General features: G+C 47.3%; 1 protein-coding gene across 11 annotated transcripts in view; it reads right to left on the reverse strand.

The window, feature by feature from the left end:
* Positions 1–14,121: 14,121 nt before the first annotated feature.
* The window catches only part of Asap1 (ArfGAP with SH3 domain, ankyrin repeat and PH domain 1), a 307,170-nt gene continuing 302,959 nt past the window's right edge, over positions 14,122–18,332 (reverse strand). For all 11 annotated transcript variants that reach the window (XM_039079180.2, XM_039079174.2, XM_039079177.2 and 8 more), the window contains one exon: positions 14,122–16,787. In XM_039079180.2, the coding sequence (XP_038935108.1) occupies positions 16,713–16,787 (75 nt within the window). In that variant the 3' untranslated portion in view covers positions 14,122–16,712. The remainder of the gene's footprint in view (positions 16,788–18,332) is intronic.

The following is an 18,332-nucleotide window of genomic DNA, read 5'->3' on the forward strand; positions in this document are numbered from 1 at the left end:
CTCCCCCGCACCTTGATTTTAGGCTTCTAACCTCCACAGTCATAAGAAATGTGTTGATTTAAACCGCATCTGCTTACTTTGTTCCAGGGGCCGTAGGAAACCACCCCCAAGCCATGGGTCTGATCTGTAACCCAACCTTCACTGTGCAGCTGCTGGGTGCTCTCAGGAAGGTTAGAACACCGCCTTGCACACAGAATGCACCTACCACGTCCCTCAGCCTCCCTGAACCCAGACACTTGCAGGCACAGGCAGGGCCGCACCTAGGGTCCAACTCTTTTCAGGGGGTTCACGTGCCAGGGTCTTCCTGGCCCCCTGGGTCTTTCTCTCTCCCTCAGTCATACCTTAGAGTTTCCAGGTCAGACTGGCATAGACAACAGCCTACAACTTTGCTTCCCTAGGGCACAAGGAAGGGCAGGGAGCTGACTGGAGGCGGGGTGGGTGGGGTGGGTGGTGGAGGGGTGGTGGGGGGGGTGGTGGTGGTGGTGAGCTGTTCTTCAGAGGAAGGAGTCCTAGCTCCCAACTTTGCTGCTTTGATTAAGTTCAAATGAGCATCCAGGCAAAAATAGAGAGCCCCTTCTCCCGCTCCTTCTGCAAGGCAGGGTGGAAGGTGGGCTCTTCAGTGTTGGAAGAACAACAGCTTATCCTTGGGCTCACAGAGGTGCTCGCTCCCTGCGGTACCAAGGCCCGGACAGAGCATGCAATCCCTGTGTCCAGTGAAGGAAGTTGGCTGGGAGATGGAAAGGCTTGTTCAAGGTCCAGGCTGGTCCTCAGGAAGGGGTAGAGCTGGGCTCCACTCTCTGTCATCCCACTACTCTGGGTTGGTGATCCCCACACCTGGGCCCCTTTTCTGTGACTGCTTCAGAAGCTCCTTCCCAATGTTCTTTCCTCCCTACCAGACTGCAACAAATAGAATTAAGTTTTTTTTTCAATTTATGTTTTGTTTTGTTGAGATGGAGACTTATACTCTAACCTAGGCCAGCTTCAAACTCACTACCAAACTCTAGGAAATCCTCCTGCCTCTGCCTCCTCACTGCTAGGCTTACAGTTTATTTATACCAGGGCCACCAGGAAGAATCTGCTTCTCCTGGGCTTTTCTATTTGGTTAGGGTAGGAGGAGGACAGGGTTCAGTGGCCCCGCCTACCTGAAGATATCTCTTGAGGTCTCACCCTGTGCTGGGTCAGGCCAGCGTACTTGACACCCATTAGGAGCTTGCTGACTGAGGTGAGGCAGCATTGACAGGGCACTAAGCGGGAAAGGCAGAGGCAGGGCTTACAGACACCACATGGTGGGAAAGAGGCTGCGGAGGGCTGTGAGCGACCTGCCACAGCCAGGAGAATCTGGAGAGGTCAGTGCTTAGGCACCAGCCACTTCCGTCTCAACTTCTTCTCTCTTCTCATTCACATGCTCATGCTGTTTCCGGTAAGTTAAAAAAAAAAAAAAAGAAAAAGTGTGAATGTCACCTTACAAAGAACAATTGTGAGTATCTACTCGGCCCCTGGGAGTTGGTGTAGGAAGTAGGAGCCCTCACTGACTCAGCAGGCGTCCTCTACACCTGCAGATGCAGAAGTTCTGTTTACCTGTATAGGGTTTGCATCTCCTGGATGGCCATGCTGGGTTAGGTACTGGGACCAACACCATCAAGTGAACACTTGAGCTTACTGTTTAGCGGGGCAAGAATGGCCTCTTGGCTCTGAGCCTGGCTCCTCTGTGGCATCGCTGGGGCTCTACCCTGCTGGAGGTGTGTGAGCAGGGGCATCCTGCCTGCCCTGAGCTTTCTCTGAGCAGAGACGATGAGCTGCCCAGACACCAGTACTTCTGCCTCAAGACCATGACTCTGAAACTGACTCAGAGTGGGGAGGGGGTTTACCACCAGGACCTGAGGACCAAAGAAGAGGAACTTGAACAGTTTCATTTTTACTCTTAAACCCACAGCTCACTCATTCTTACAAGAGCCTGCCTGTGGCGGACAAACCAACTTATTACGGGAAGTCAGGTCCTGAACCTCCAGACCCTTTCTTTTCTCTAGGTCTGGAGTCCTACCCCCATGTCTCCTCTACCCAGATCTCTCTGAGGCCTGACGTAGGGAACAGCACATCATGCATTACCAGCCCCGGAGGGCACCGGAGGCATAGGATAGCCAGTCTATCTGTCACCTTAAAAGTGTGGTGGCTGAGGGCTGGGGATTTAGCTCAGTGGTAGAGCGCTTGCCTAGGAAGCGCAAGGCCCTGAGTTCGGTCCCCAGCTCCGAAAAAAAAAAGAACCAAAAAAAAAAAAAAAAAAAAAAAAGTGTGGTGGCTGAGACTTCACCGGAGACTAAGAAACCCTTCCTGGGGTCAAAAGGTCATTTCCCCTGACTATGAAAGGCAAATTCGTGACTTACCTTTGGTTTCAGTGGACAGGAAATCTCATAGGCATTCCACACAGGTGGAAAACACTGTCTGTAACTTAATAATACACGAGAAAGTACGGTATCTCCCCATTTTCCCTCCTCATAGTTTTGGGAGATCAGGTTCAAGTTTATTCCCTAAAGGCTGGGAGAAACCAAGCATGTCCTGCAGGGATAGGGTGTAGGACTGAGTCGGCTGTGACAGGCTGCTTGACATAGGTACCCGGGCAAGAGAGAGCAGATTCTTACTGGGCCTCAACTTCACTCCAGATTAGATGGCTATATTTTATTTTGAAAGTGTTGGTAAAGAACCAGGCAGCATACACGAGCTGGTCCAAGGCTCCTGACGCATATACAGTAGTGGACAGCCTGGTCAGGCCTCAGTGGGAGAAGATGCGCCTAACCTTTGAGGCCGCAGAGAGTAGGGAGACCTGGCAGGGGTGGGAGACATCCTCTTGGAGACAGGGGGAGGAGGAATGGGATGAGGAAATGTGGGAGGGTGCACAAGGAGGAGGCAACAACTGGATTGTAGAAAAATAAAAATAATTTTAAAAAGTGTTGTTAAAGGGGCTAAGGAGATGGTTTAGGTAGTAACTGAGCCCAGGTCCCCAACACCCAGGGAAAAAGCTAGGCATGGTCACAGGTAGCTATAACCCTAGTACTTACAGGTGATGGCAGGTGAGTTCTTAGAGCTTGCTGAGCAGTTCATCTAGTTAATCAGTGAATGTCAGGTTCAGGGACACTGGCTGAGCTGGAAAGTGGGCATGGTGCATGCCTTTAATCCCAGCACTCAGAAGGCAGAAGCAAGTTGATCTCCATGAATTTGAGGCCGACTCAGCCCACACAGTGAGTTAGAGGCCAGCTTCAGCTGCATAGTGAGACCTTGTTTAAGAAAGAAAGAAAGAAAGAAAGAAAGAAAGAAAGAAAGAAAGAAAGGAAGGAAGGAAGGAAGAAAGAAAGAGAGGGAGGAAGGAAAGAAGGAAGGAAGGAACACACACAGACACATACAAACACACACACACACACACACACACACGGGGGGGGGGGAGAAGAGAGAAAAGCTCAGTAGAGAGCAATAGAGATACTTGTTAACCCTTGTTCTCCCACCCTCAAACACACACATGCACATAGGTAGACATGCACATGTGCACACACGTGTTGATGAAATGTGTACATAGCTAAAATGCTCCCACTTTTTTCTTTCGTTCCCCCCACCACCACCAAGGTCTTGCTATGTAGCTATAGCTGGCCTGGAACTTACTATGTAAACCAGACTAGTCTTGACTTTTGACAATCCTCCTGCCTCCTACCACCCAGTTTAGAGAGGTTATTCTTCCCACGGGACACTTTAAGTTCCATGTCCATCCTAGGAGGTCAGTGGTAGCTACCATGTTCATTCGTTTGTTTTCTTTTCTTTTCTTTTTTTCGGAGCTGGGGACCGAACCCAGGACCTTGCGCTTGCTAGGCAAGCGCTCTACCACTGAGCTAAATCCCCAACCCCCATTCGTTTGTTTTCTAGACAGGGTTTCTCTGTGTCACAGCCCTCACTTGACTCAGAACTCACTCCGTAGACCAGGCTGACCTGGAACTCAGAGATGCACCTGCCTCTGCCTCCCAATCTTCTGTTGGTTTGTGGCTACTACATTTCTTTGACAAGAAAACATCAACGAGTTACTGGGAAAGTAGCTTTCTAATTACTCTCTCTAGCACTTCAGGGTAGCTCAACATGTGGCCCCTCCATGCTGTTATAAGGCAGGAAGCAGCCCCATCTCATGCTAAGCAGATCTGGCGTCATGTAATTGGACTTCTAAGAACAGACAAATGCCTTTTCTTTATAAATTGCCTGACTTCAGGCATTCTGTGACAGCTACAGAAAAAGAACCATTGCGAAGTTCATGGGAATCCAAAGCCCACATCTTAAGCTACTCCAACACAGTACTCATTCCAGGAGTGGAACCAAGGACCCCTGCACAGGTCCTAGATGGCCTGCCCAGCCTCTCAAGGCTGTGGAGTTTATGGCTCAGAAAGTTCATCTTTCTGGAGAGGGAATCAGTGGTCTGAAGAGAACAAGAGAAATGCAGTCTACAAAAAATGGCAGAAAAATAATTTGTCAGTCTTCAAACTGATTAGGACTTAATGTCTAGAATAGAAAAAGAGAAAAAAGCTGGCCGTGATTGTAGTCACAGCACTTTGAAGGCTAAGGCAGGAGAAGCTCCATGATTTTGAGGCCAGGCTACGTTATACAGTCCCATCTCAAAAAGCCAAAAAACCAACCAACCAACCAATCAACCAACACCCCAAATCAAACAAGAACCCCACACCACCAAGCCAGAAGAAAAGCAACAAGTCAATTAATAATTCAGCTGAAAAATTTTAACATGGGTAAAGGATCTGAAAACCTCTTCCTTCAAAGATCTGCAAATGTGCCCAGCATCATAAGTCTTCTGGGAAATGCAAATCAAAACCACCGTGAGAGATCACTGTACCCTTTTTAGGATGGTGCTATAAAAATAGAAACCCAGTGTGGGTGAGGACACCGAGAAATGGGAAGCCTCCTGCATTGCTGCTGGAGTGGAAATCAGGGTGGCTGCTTTGGAAAACATCCTGACAGGTCCTCAGAAGGCCACACATACAACTACCCCACACCCCGAACTCTATTTCAAGGCACCATAGATAAACACACATAATAAAGAGAGAGAGTCCATGCAAAACATCATACACGTATTCTAAGCAGCATAGTTCATCAGACCCCAAAACAGGGCTCAGAAAAACAGACAAAGAAACAAGCAAACCACCACCAGCAAAAAAAGCCCGACAGAGCGTAGCCACAGACATGGTGGAAGATTATTTGGCAAAGAAAAGAGAAAGCTGAATATGACTGTGTGCTTCGGTAATCCCAGAGCTGGGAGGAAGGAGCAAGAGGATAGTTGAGTTTAAAGTTAGCCTGAAATGTATAACAAGACTCTGTTTAAAAAAGAAAAAATAATTGGAATGCCATGGATCAACCTAAGGGATGGTGTATACCAAGGGAGCCAGTCACAGAAGTGTATGTACTGTAAGATATGACATTCCCTGAAGAGATCAGCTATGTGTCTGTGACTGGAGGAAACAGGAATGACTGGCTGCTTATGGGCCTAAGGTATCTTTCTTGGATGATAAAAACGTTCTTCATTCAATGGTGGTGATGGCTGCCCAACTCTGTGAAAATACTAAACCCACTTAAAGGCACACTGAATAAACCGTCTATTAATTATATTGCAGAGAAGCTGCTATAAATTATTAAAATGTATAGGCTTGGACAGAGCAGGGAGACGCTCAGTTCCAGCAACAAAGCTTTGGATTTGAATCTCAGCACTGCATAAAACATGTATGGTCAACATTTGTAATCCCAGAGTCCGAAGCCCAAGGTCATGCTTGGCTCCATAGGCAGTTTGGGGCCAGCCTGAGCCAAACACGGTAGTCTAAAATGAACAATTGTGTACGTTTTAGGCATACGCTTGGTAGCCAGGAACTGGGCAAGAACAGACTCAACTCACTGGGTGGTGGTGGCACACACCTTTAATTCCAGCACGTGGGAGGGAGAGGCAGGCAGAGGCAGATTTGAGGTCAGTTTGAGTAACTTCAAGGCCAAGTTTGGTCTACACAGTGAGTTTCAAGACAGCCAGAACTAAAACACAGAAACCCTGACTCAAAACAACAACAACAAAATCGGGGGGAGGGGGGGAGGCAGAGAGAGGCAGAGAGAGGCAGAGAGAGGCAGAGAGAGAGAGAGAGAGAGAGAGAGAGAGAGAGAGAGAGAGAGAGAGAGAGAAAGACCAAGCTCATCTCAGTGGTCTTATGATTCAGATTTATTATTTGTCTATTCATTCTTCATTCATTCATTCATTCATTCATTCATTCATTCATTTTTATTTAATATGTGTTTATTTTGCTTGCATGTATGTCTATGTAACATGTACATGCCTGGTAGGCACCGTTGGGGATCAGAAGAAGCCATTGGAGCCCCTGGAACTGGAATTATATACGGTTGTGAGGAATTGAACGCAGACCCTCTTCCAAGAGCAGCAAGTGCTCTTGACATGGAGTCATTTGCTAGCCGCAGACAGGTAAGATATTGAGGTCTAGCTTATGGAAGCTGGCACAAGGCAACTTTTGACAAAGGACATTATTTTTATGTTCTATTAGCTATTTACCAATATTCCTATATGTTAATTGTACAAAAAATAATAGTTTCGTGATGATGTTTACATATATGCATACTTCCAACAGTCTTTTCTTTTCCCCTCTTTCCCTACCATACCTCCAGTTCTCTTTCTGGTCTTCAAATCTCCTCTCTTCTTAGCCTAGCGTTCAGAGGCATGCCCTAGTAACTTGTCACATCTATGGTAGTAATGGAGCTGTCACAGGAACGGGCATTGCTACAAATAAGGGTATCTTTTAAACATCATTTTGCCTTTTTAGATAGAGTCTTATTATATAGCTGTTCTTGCCCTTGAACTTGGGATCCTTTTGCCTTAGTCTCCCAAGTTCCAGGATCACCTGGGTGCCACCAAACCTGGCTTAAAAACTGCCTTGAGGGTTGGGGATTTAGCTCAGTGGTAGAGCGCTTGCCTAGGAAGCACAAGGCCCTGGGTTCGGTCCCCAGCTCCGAAAAAAAAGAACAAAAAAAAAAAAAAAAAAAAAAACAACAAAAACTGCCTTGAAATGAAGTTTATTTTGTAGAACTTCATAGATACATGCTGTATTTGCATCATTTTCTCTTCCCTTTGCTCCTTCCCTCTTCCACGTTCCCCTGCTTCCCCTCAGAGTCCCAGCATCTTTTAATTCTTATTATTTATTCATGTATGTTTACATAAAATAAATTGTATATATAAATGAATAAATATACGAATGTAACCTGCAAGAGATAGTCAGACAGTTACCAGCATATCCTAGAGAATAGCATAGGCCAGACAAGAAAGGGCAAGAAGCTTGATTTTCTTTCTTTTTTAATATTTTTAGTGGGTAGTTTATGCATTTGCATTTCAAATGTTATCTATCCTCTTTCCTGGTTCTCTCCTCTCCCATCTCCCCTCCCCCTGCTCCCCTTCACCCCCACCCATCCCCACCTCAACACCCTGACATTCCCTTACACTGGGGCAACAAGATTTGACAGGACCAAGGTCCTCTCCTCGCAACGATTCTTGACAAGGCCATCCTCTGCTACATATGTGGCTGGAGCCATGGGTTCTTCCGTGTGTACTCTTTGGATGGTGGCTTAGTCCCTGGGAGCTCTGGGGAGTTTGGTTGGTTGATATTGTTGTTCTTCCTATGGGGTTGCACAACCCTTCAGAAGCTTGATTTTTCAAACAGAACAAGCCTCCATGACTGGCACCTACACAAATAGATCAGTGTCTGTACCCCGAGCCTTGACCCTTGTGGTAGTTACTCTATTCTCCCACATAACCATGTAATTCACAGATCGTCATTTGGATACATTAAACACCTTAAAATCTATTTCTTTTGATCTGGCTTCTTGGACATGGTGCCATTTGTGAGATTTGGCATATGGTTAACACATGGTTGTAGACCGACTGTTCACTCTTTTCTTTTGTGTGTACATGTGCATGTTTGTGTGTGTGTGTGAGTGTGGCCATGCGTGTGTGGCACAGTGCACATATGGAGGCCAAAGGACCTATTGAAAGGAAATTATACGAATTTAAGGTTTAAAAATATAAAATTAAAAGAGTAAGCCCCAAAAGCCACAAACTCAGGAGCAGCAGGCCATAAAGATAAAGAAAAGAAATACAAGAGAACTACTTTGCTTATCACCCGGTGTGAGTAACTGTTCTTTGTTCTGCCCCTGTGATGTTTATTTAAGCCCCTACTTGGGCTTTCCAGCCATTGCGTCCTACAGAGAGCACTCCAAGAAACCGGTGGCCCAAGCCTAACCAGAGGTGTTTCAAATACAGATGCTTCATCAATTTTGACAAACTTTTAAAAATAATGAGGACCTGAAGACCCTACCCTTCTCCTGATTTAGTAGCTCTGTTCCAGGAACCAGGGGGCCATAAAACCTTCTGGCTTCCCGTCCCCTTATCTCCTGGAGCCATAAAACAATCCTGTAACTTGTGGTGACTTCACCTTTGACATCCCCCATCCCCTGGGCTCACAGCCTCTGCCTTTAAATGCTCTTTCTCCCAGCCTCTTGGGACACCTCTGTCTCCCGAGTGGGATACGTGTCGGCCCGGAGATCTCTGTAATAGGTCTCCGTAATAAACCTCGCCTTTGCTTATTACATCCAAAATGGTCTCTCTGTGTCTCGGGTCCGCGATTTCCCAAGACTTGAGTAAGGGTCTCTCTGCGTGGGATCTTTCACTATCAATCCAAACTTCCCATCTTGACACAGGACCTCTTGTTTATAGCTTTCTGCAGCAGTCTAGCTGGCCCATGAGCTTCTGGTTCCCCAGGTTTTCACTCCTGCCTTCCTGTAGGGACACGCTGGAATTGCAGACATGCCTCTCTGCGTCCAGCTTTCACATGGATCCTGTGTGGTCAGGCTGCTGTGACAGGTGGTTTACTCAGAGGGACCCCATTCTAGTCTGTTCATTCTCATTACTGAACACATCCTACAGATAGTGGCATCTTCTACTGTGGTGCAGACAAGGGTGGGCTTTCTAGGCTTGGGTAGAGAGGCAAAGTTGAGGCCACAGGGACAGATTGGGAAGAGCTAGCCCCGGCACATCCACTGGTCTTTCCTTAGGCTGGCATAGCCATGAAGAGAGTTTCAGAGGAGCAGTTGACTGATAACTGAAGGTAGAGTCCTTGTGGCTGAAGTATTTGTGTGTGTGTGTGTGTGTGTGTGTGTGTGTGTGTGTGTGTGTGTGTGTCCGCACACACAGGCTAGCCTTGAACTCAAGATCTTCCTGTCTGAGCCTCCCTGATGGCTGGGCTGCCAGGCCTATGTCACTGTCCCAGTTGAGGCTTAAGTGGTTCCCGCTGAGCAGGAGCTAAGCTTGCACTCTCAGACAATACGCCCTTTGCATCTTTGTTCTGCAGCTTAGGGTTCCATAAGAGGTCCATTGTCCTGCTGCCTGTTTCTGTGTGGGAGTCAGCGCTATGCGGCTTAAGCATGTCGAGCCAAGTGCAGCGGGGCTCCCTGACATTGACCTTCCATGGGGGTGAGGGGGGTTCCACAGGCTTCTGATGGGGCAGCTATATGCCTTTCCTTCCCCCTCTTTAGCAAAAGGTGGCCCAGGGAGATGCTGAAATGTGGGTACAGGTCTTTCTCCTGTTTCCTGGCACAGGACTTCCAAATTCCTTAAACTCAGAAGTGACAAGTGTCTTTTTTTATATGCTAATGGTTGTTCCTAGCCCCCCAAGGCCCTATGGAAAGCCGAGAGCAAGATAAGAGGGTTCTGACTTTATAGTTCCCACGTCCAGCCACAAGGGCAGAGGACTGAAGGGTCAGGTGAGCCTTAGGAACCATACTGTTCCTCCACAAACCCCTAAAGGGATAGAGCTTCAAGGAAGGAAACAGCACCTGGCAGTGGCTGGAGGGTGGGAAGCTGACCTGGTTTGGAAGCCCATTTTCTTTCTTTTTTTTTTTTTTAACAGTTCCATTTATATGAAATTTCTTTTATTACTTATTTATTTTATTTATTTTTATTAACTTGAGTATTTCTTATTTACATTTCAAATGTTATTCCCTTTCCCGGTTTCCGGGCCAACATCCCCCTAACCCCTCCCCCTCCCCTTCTTTATGGGTGTTCCCCTTCCCATCCTCCCCCCATTACCACCCTGCCCCCAACAATCACGTTCACTGGGGGTTCAGTCTTAGCAGGACCAAGGGCTTCCCCTTCCACTGGTGATCTTACTAGGCTATTGCTACCTATGAGGTCAGAGTCCAGGGTCAGTCCATGCATAGTCTTTGGGTAGTGGAAGCCCATTTTCTATAACCTTACCTCATTCTACATATACCTCCGGCTTGTTCTGTGCAATGTCCTCTATAAAAAAGGGTTTCCTTGAATTAGTTCTATGAGCATTCTAGCAAGATAATTCAAGTGGAGTCTGTGGGAACCTCAATTGATAGCCACTGTCAAGCTGGTGAGTCCTGCTGAGGACTGGGGGAACCAGCCCTTCCCTATGGGAATCTGTCAACATCTTTAGGTAGAGGTGGCGTCAGGACTGAGCTGTGCTGGCTGCCTCCTGCAGCAAGCATCTTGGGAGGAGAGTCTAGCCTGGTGCTCTCAGCCTTCCTGCAGAGGCCCTTCGAGCTACAGACCATGCCACCCACTCTTGGCAATTGGAGGATTGCCAAGCGATCACCAACTGCAAGTTCAGCACTCAGTAGATCTCTCACTTGTCACCCAGGAAGGTGAGGCAGATTCTTCCCACTTCCTGTCTTCATTTGGGAAACAGTTCAGTTGTAGGGCCACTGTTTTCCCGTTGGCACAGAGGAAAGACCTAGAGCTTGGAAAGATTAAGGCTCAAGCCCCGGGTGTTTTCTTGTTTGTTGTTATTTGTTTGTTGTTACTGTTTTATTCCCAGGGCTTGTCATCCCAGAGCTCAGGACGCAGAGGCAGGGCAATCACCTCAGATTTGAGGCGGGCCTGGTTTACACAGTGAGTTCCAGGTCAGCCCTGTCTCAAACAATATGCAACAAAACATAGCTGAACAATCTCTCCTCATAAAAATAGAAACCCCAAAACAAAAGCCAAAGTGGGAACTGTACCCCTGTCCTGATCCCCATCCTTCAGAGTCTAAGTGATATTACCAAAAAAAGGAAAAACAGATCCATTCAGGCCCATAAACTGCCACCCTGGGGCTGGCCAGAAGATGCACTGCAGGTGACAGGAAGTCCCGGGGCTTTCCCTGGCCTACAAAGAATAGAGGAAGGCAGTGGGTGGCCCTGGAAGACTCCTTTCCAGCTCAGTATCGCACCACATCCTTATCAAAGGAAACTTGAGGCTCTTGGGGCTTAAGCAACCTGTGCTGGCCTCTCAGTAATGTCTGTGGACACAGTTGTTGGTATGTGGCCATGGCTGGGATGAACTGGGCCTGCGGAACACCAATGTTTATGTCCTTTTCCATGTCACTTGCACCACAGTAAGTGCCGACTCCACGATGTGCAGTGCTTACACTGTCAAAAGCAGGTCCCTGTGGAGAGTCCTGTACAGGGCTCCAGGCCACTCTCCCTTTTGGTGACAATCCTAGAGTTAAGACTGGAGCTGTAGTCCTGGGGTGTGTGGTACATGGGGCTCACCTGAGGACTGGGTTTAAAGTGCTGATTCTTGGCTCCCTCCTGTGACGCACAGTTTCCATGGACAGAGTCTGGGAACCCAGTTCTCTGTTGAGAAGCCCAGAAATTCAGAGCCCAGCCAGTCTATTTTCAAGTTATGGTGCAGGTGACACATTTATCCTTTGCTTTCTGATCTGCTTGGAACTGTAAGTTGGCATTTGAAACCCAACAAAGGCATCTCCCTTAGTAGAAGCAAAAAGCTTTCATAGTACCTGGCTAGGGTTTACTGGGTGCTAAGACTTAGGCAAACAGCTGTGTTTATCTGAGCTTTAACTCCTGTTTTCAGGAACTTACACTAGGAGGCTAGGTTCAAATCTACCCTCCAACGCCAGGAACAGCTTGATTCTTACTAAAGTGACATTTTAACCCATGAACCAGCGTCATCTGTAAATATACTGAGAATTCAGCCTCAGCACCATTAACCTGCAAGAGTAGAGACTTCACTCTCTAGCATAGCAAAGATGACTCTGGAGTCATCCTTCTGTTTCTGGACTATTCGCTTATTGCTGCCTGCTCTGGCTGTTTTGGGGTACCAGCCTCTAGCTCTGAAGCCTGAAAGTTGAATCTGTAATGGCCACCTCCTTGGTGCCATACCCTTGTAGCTGAGCCCACATTTGTACAATTCATATATTTTATTCACTTGCCTAAATTCTTCTTGCTCTGTAAGAGCTGCAGGGAGAACATGGAGCTACCTTTGCACCCATAGGTCTGGTATTCTCTGGCCACAAAGGAAATGTCTAAGTCCGCTTGGTAGGCTCCTGTTAGTATACAGGTGATGTCATCCTCATCTAGGCTACTGGCCCCTGAAGTCAGGCTGAGTGTATACATCAGCCTGACACCCATGCATGCTGGCACACACTTAACATGATACTCGTGATGGAAGTGAGCCCATTCAATAAGCCCATGACACAAAACTGGGGGAGAATAAATATATTCTAGACATGAGAACCCACTGAGGTGGGCAAAATAAAAGTTGAATGTCGTTAGTTTGTCACCACCCTGTGGCCCCCTCTGGGAGTGAGGAAGACTTACAAATGGGGGTGGGCAGGCACAGGCTTAGAGTAGAAAAAGACAAGGGTAGGAGCACTGTCATTGAAGTCACAGGACTTGGGCTGTCCCTGTCACACTGTGTGGCCTGGAGGGGATCACTCCAGCTGTGCCGAAGGAAGCTCACTTCACAGAAGGTTGTACATGTCTGAAGGAATATGGACTGTCTGTACTGAGCACTCAGAGACCCAGGGTGTGAACACTCCAGTTTCTAGACCATTCCCCTAGATATGGCTGCTGCTCTCTAGAGGTCAGCTGTTAAGTTTGTGTGTCACAGGATTAAAACCATAAGCCACCAATGGGAGACTGCATTTCTATCACAAGGCAAGTTGGCTATCCTTGGATCCTGGATTGTACGAGTCACTGTTTCCCTCTTACAGAACGATCCGATAGGGATTCACAGCCGTCCCCATCAAAGCTGCTATCCGTGGGTATATAGCATTTATCTCCCTTTATGAACAGACAGGAAATGTACTAGCTTTCAAGAAAGGAAACTGCAACATCTTCCTGACGAAGCTTTCTTCTGCTCCCAGCAAGCTGATTAGAACTATGTCACAAAGCCTCTTGACTGTAGAGATCTCGAGAACAGCCTCAGAGCCAGCACTGCTCCTGTGGACTCCTGACTCACTGGTTTCCAGCCACGGATCTTCAGCCCTGCATATATTTCCCAACACCTCACCTCCAGGTTCCCCAGGCTCACAGAGGGGACAGTAGGTGCTGCAGACCGCATCTGTTTCGTCTACCCAGCTTTGTGGCTGCACCACAAGTGACAGCCATGCAAGACAGCCAGATGTAGTACTCAGCACAGTAATATACGATCCTGGCCACAGGAAGAGGCGCAGAGTTAGAGGTCTGCAAACTATCTCCTCTGGGTATGCTGTGTCTGCTGCCTTGAATGTTCAGTAGCCGTGAGGCTTGCAAAGACCCACGGGAGATCCTTTACCTTCATCATGGAGGAGGGACTCATGAGGCTCCTCCCTAAGCACATACAGGTATTTTAGGGTTGCTGGGTGAGATACGAGGTGCTAAGAGTTCTTAGTGGTACAGCTGCCTATAAGCTGCCCATGCCCCCATAAGTGCCCTCTCATGGAAACTCCCGTAAGCAGCACCAATTAAACACCCGCATTCATCAAGATAGACTTGGAGGAATTGTCTGGTCTGCCCGTAGAGCCACACCGGGGATGAACAGTTGTTTGTGTCCCCATGAAAGCTTCACACACTGTGGGAGTGAGGGGGGACTCGGGCGAGCCTGGAAGGCCACACACTGTTATGTATCTAGAACGAGCTGGGACAGCGGCTCATGCCCCACCTCTGCCTGAAACCTGCATCATCTGGTTGGCTGGTTGGTTGGTTTTCAGTCAGAAAGTAGTGGACAACTCACAGAATGGCCGTTTCAGATGCTTGGGATCAACTGAGAATATGTTTATTTAAAAGCAATCTTAAATATTAAAAAAGTAGAAATTAACACATACAGTACTGAGAAACTCACATCAAATACATGTGAAATAAAAAGTGTACTGATGCTCCATGGTAACTCTCGGGTACGAATGTGGGATTTAACTAGTGGCAGGCATGACTGGGCTCCTATATTCCACGTCCAGGTAGTAGGCAATAAAAAAATAAATAACAATGGCTGTCCAACAGGAAAACAAGACACACTGTTTGCAGACATAACTTTTCCCTTCTAGGGGGGAAAAGGAATGGATTTGATCTTTCTTTCTTAAGGTTGCATACCTTCGAAATATTATGTCATGTCCAAAACTAGATAGTGGCTTACCCCGTCCCAGAACAAGGTCAGATTTAAATTTAACAAGATCACCAAAGGAATGTCTACCTAGTTTTCCTATGTCCCACAGTACAACGGAGTAGAGAGAACTCAAATTCCTGATGGGAAACAAACGGAAACCAGAAAAGAAAGGTATGAACACACATTTGTGAGTCCCTGCAGCAGAACAGAGTAACGACTCTTCATCATTTTAGACAAGGAGCTTGTTTGTTTAAAAACAGCTTATGTTCAAATCAGCAGAAGACAGCTGAGACCCCCACAACGCAACTTTAACGGCTCTTAAGAATGTGTGAACAAAATGGCACATTGGGCAATCACCACATTCCTGAAACCATTATGGCCTCTAAAACATGGCTGTCAGGTGCTGCTGGCCACACACCAGCATGCTGGCAGGCACCTTTGCTCCTGGTTTGGTGCGGTGGATGCACAGGTGCCCAGAGACTATGGAAGCAATTGTTCAAGATCAGTTCCCAGTAATAGATGATAGAGTATTTTGCAGGTTTGTCCTGCAAGGTTTATTTCTTGGGTGGCTATTCAGAGATCTCACTGCAACCACGTAGGCAGAACTGAGTTAGTATTTACTAAGCACTGTGGCTATGAGAGGGCTCTTCCCACAGGCTTCATGGGAACTGTGCTTCTGTGAAATCAGTGTTTTTAATTCATTGTGAGGTTGTCTGCTTAAGAGTATTTGTCTTCTGTGCTGTGCTCAAGATGAACTTAAGCAAATGGAGCATGGCATGACAGCACACCTCAGAGTCACAGCAGTCCTGGAGCCAGGGGCAACACAGCTAGGCATCCTTTCCCCAAACTCACTCTGAGGCCAAAGACGGAAACGCAATGGGCTGAATGGGCTGAGGGAAAAGAATCATAACAAAGAAAAACACAAGCGACAACAAACCAGAGACAGACAGAAGACAATCGGACAGACAGAGATGGCTTGCAGAGGGCTTCATCACAGTGCGATTCATAGCAGCATCCCACAACTCGGTTATACACTGACCTGAAGGGCATGTGTCCACTGGGTAAGCTGAGGGTAAGGAGAGTACTCTAGCATTGGAGTTAAGGAAGAGGAGAGGGGGGAGGAAAAGCAACGTGTGGTGTCAGCACCTGGATTCTGCAGGAGAAAACGGGAAGACCAACTTTATAGTTTTCCAACTTGTATAGTAAGGGTTTAATCAAGAACAAAATGAAGAAAACTATGTCAAACTGACCCCTTAGATGCTTTTCAACACCATTGGGGGTGCTGTGTCAACACCATGTGCAAACACTCTGGAAAAGGCCAAATGAGTGACCAGAAACAAGTATTGTTGCAACCTTGTAACTTCTGCTTTAATGGCAATCAAGTTTAAAAATGTACAGTTCACTTCTTCATACTGTTTGTTCCTTTATAAAAGGCAGAATTCAGGTAAGCGTCTAGATGCATGCATAACGTAGAGGCAGATATTTTCTGGCAGTCCTTGGTTCCTGAAAGTTGGACTTCCATCAGATGTGGTTTTAAGCTTTTGTCAAAATAGTCATGAAGGATATGTTACTTCTGCATAATGAGGTAATATCTCAGGGGTGGCCACTCGCCATAAGATGTACAAATCCACTCATCTAAACTTGCACGAGGCTGCATATGCTGTAAAATGCTGCAGAGGATTTTGTGTCAGTGAATATTTGCTGAAGGAATAACACAATTAACTGAACACTTTTCTGTAATAAATACCAAAGTAGGTTTTTGTAGCTGTAAACTGTGTACACAGATAACTACAGGCTGGCTGGCCAGGGGGCTAACCTAACGTTCCACCCGGAGCACAGAACCCACCTCTGCTAATGTTGCATGTTCAGTAACGCCACTGAGAATACTGCATTGTTAGAAGTCAGTTCTGCACCCTTTGACAGCTGCTGGAGACTCTTCACCTGCAAAGCCAGCAGTTCCTATACTCCTGGTTTTTGTTTGCTCATAAAACAGCACAGAGAGATGTAAGTGCTAGATGCCAAGGATGGCTTTGGCAAACCAGTAAGGCGCACCAGGTCCCGAGGTTACCCTAATACTGGTGAAGGCAGAAGGCCACAGGATATTTACAATACATACTATATTCCCCTCCTGAGTGGCCCTTCCATGAGTTCTTGGTCTGTAACAGCAGCTATATACATGTTGTACACAGGATTACATGGAGGCAGCGGTCTGGCATGAAGGGTGTGGACGGACAGAAGGTTCTGCTTTTTGCTAGTCAGACAGGATGTGAACAAAGGACACTGGAAAGACACCCTTCCTTTCAGGCTGTCCTTCGATATGCCCAATCTGTAGGAAGAAAGAAGTAGTTAGGAGATGGCTGGCAGCATCCAGTGACGGGTACTGAATAAGGGCCCACCCTGTGTCAGCCTGTAGGCCTGGGTGGCAGCAAGCTCACCTGGCCTACCCTACAGTGAACCACAGTGTCTGATATAAGAGACAACACAGCAAATCAACAGCACCAAAGAACAAGTCCTCGGCCTTTCAGAGGTGTCAGCACTTCCCATGGTGCTGTGCGGAGATGGGATTACTGAGCAAGGCTTCCACGGGTGTCAGGCTCCAAGCCTACACACTTGTCTCATGGATAAACCCAGACAAACCTTGATAAACCTCTTGCTCTTAAAACTTGGTTAAAAAAAGTCCCTCTTCAGGCTTGTGTGATTAAGATTATACGAGGACAATTGTGCACACAGCGAGGCCCTGTGCTTTCTGGCTACTGCAGATGTCCTTAGTGGTCTGAGACTGACAGTGGCCTATGGCAGTTTTCCCATTTGCAGCATAACCTGCAAGCAACAGTTACTTGCAAAACTTCCCTAATTATCTCCATGAGATCAACGCTAACTGCACTGAGAAGCATTCTGTTGTGGGCTCCCCATAGAAAGCACAGCAAGAGCATGCGCGCTGGCTGTAAATGCCCACTGGATACACAGAAGGGAGCACAGAGAGCTGGGCAGAAAGCTGGGTAGGCCAGCTTTCCGGTTCCTTCTCTCAAGAACCCAGAGTAGAGTGTGGTATGGACTCAAGAGCTGTGCCTAGGCCCCCATGTTCCCAGTCTCTCTCCTACCAAGCTTAGTTAGTTCTGTGCCCAGGTCTCCTGACTATCAGGATTTTAAGTTCTTTACTAGGGTGAGTGTGGGTTGATGGCTCATAGAATTTCGTTGAGGCACGATTTTGAAGTCATAAAAATGTTCATTTTTCTTCCGAGAGTCTCAGCTGGAGTCACTGGTTTCTTAGCAGTGACTATGGTTGTCACTAATGGATCAGTGTAGTGACATTGACAGACTGAGCTCTAGATACTAACACCCCCTCCACGGGATACAGGTTTACAGACAGAAGGAGCCTAATTCAAGTCCCCAGGACTACTAACTGACACCACTGGGGGACCTGGGACTCTGAGTCACTGTCCTAAACTGGCCTTTTAGTGTACACTGGGAGCAGACTTGGCTCTGCCAAAGAACAGTCTCTGAGTATTCCCATCTCATCCAGACTCAAGAAAAGCATGCCCTCGGGGTTACTTGACCTCAGCACCGATGACGTGCTCTGCTGGAGAGCTTCCCTGAGCACCGTGCGGTGCGAGTGGTACACCTGACTTCTACTTGTTGTATGTCCGAGTTCCCAGGTCCTGATATCAAAACATGTCCTGATAGTGTCTAAGGGCCTAGGGTGGTAAAACCACCCTGACCACTGTTGAGGAAACGACTTTAGTCAAAGCAAAGCCTACAGTTCTTGCAGGCCCAGGAGAAGAAAGCCGAAGGTGTGTGTGCTCATGTGCAAGCAAGTGAACGTGTGTTTCTGGGCAGTCACTGGTTCTGCTGGCCCAACCACGAACTGCAG

This window comes from Rattus norvegicus, chromosome 7 (genome assembly GCF_036323735.1).
Source record: "Rattus norvegicus strain BN/NHsdMcwi chromosome 7, GRCr8, whole genome shotgun sequence".
NCBI lineage: Eukaryota > Metazoa > Chordata > Mammalia > Rodentia > Muridae > Rattus > Rattus norvegicus.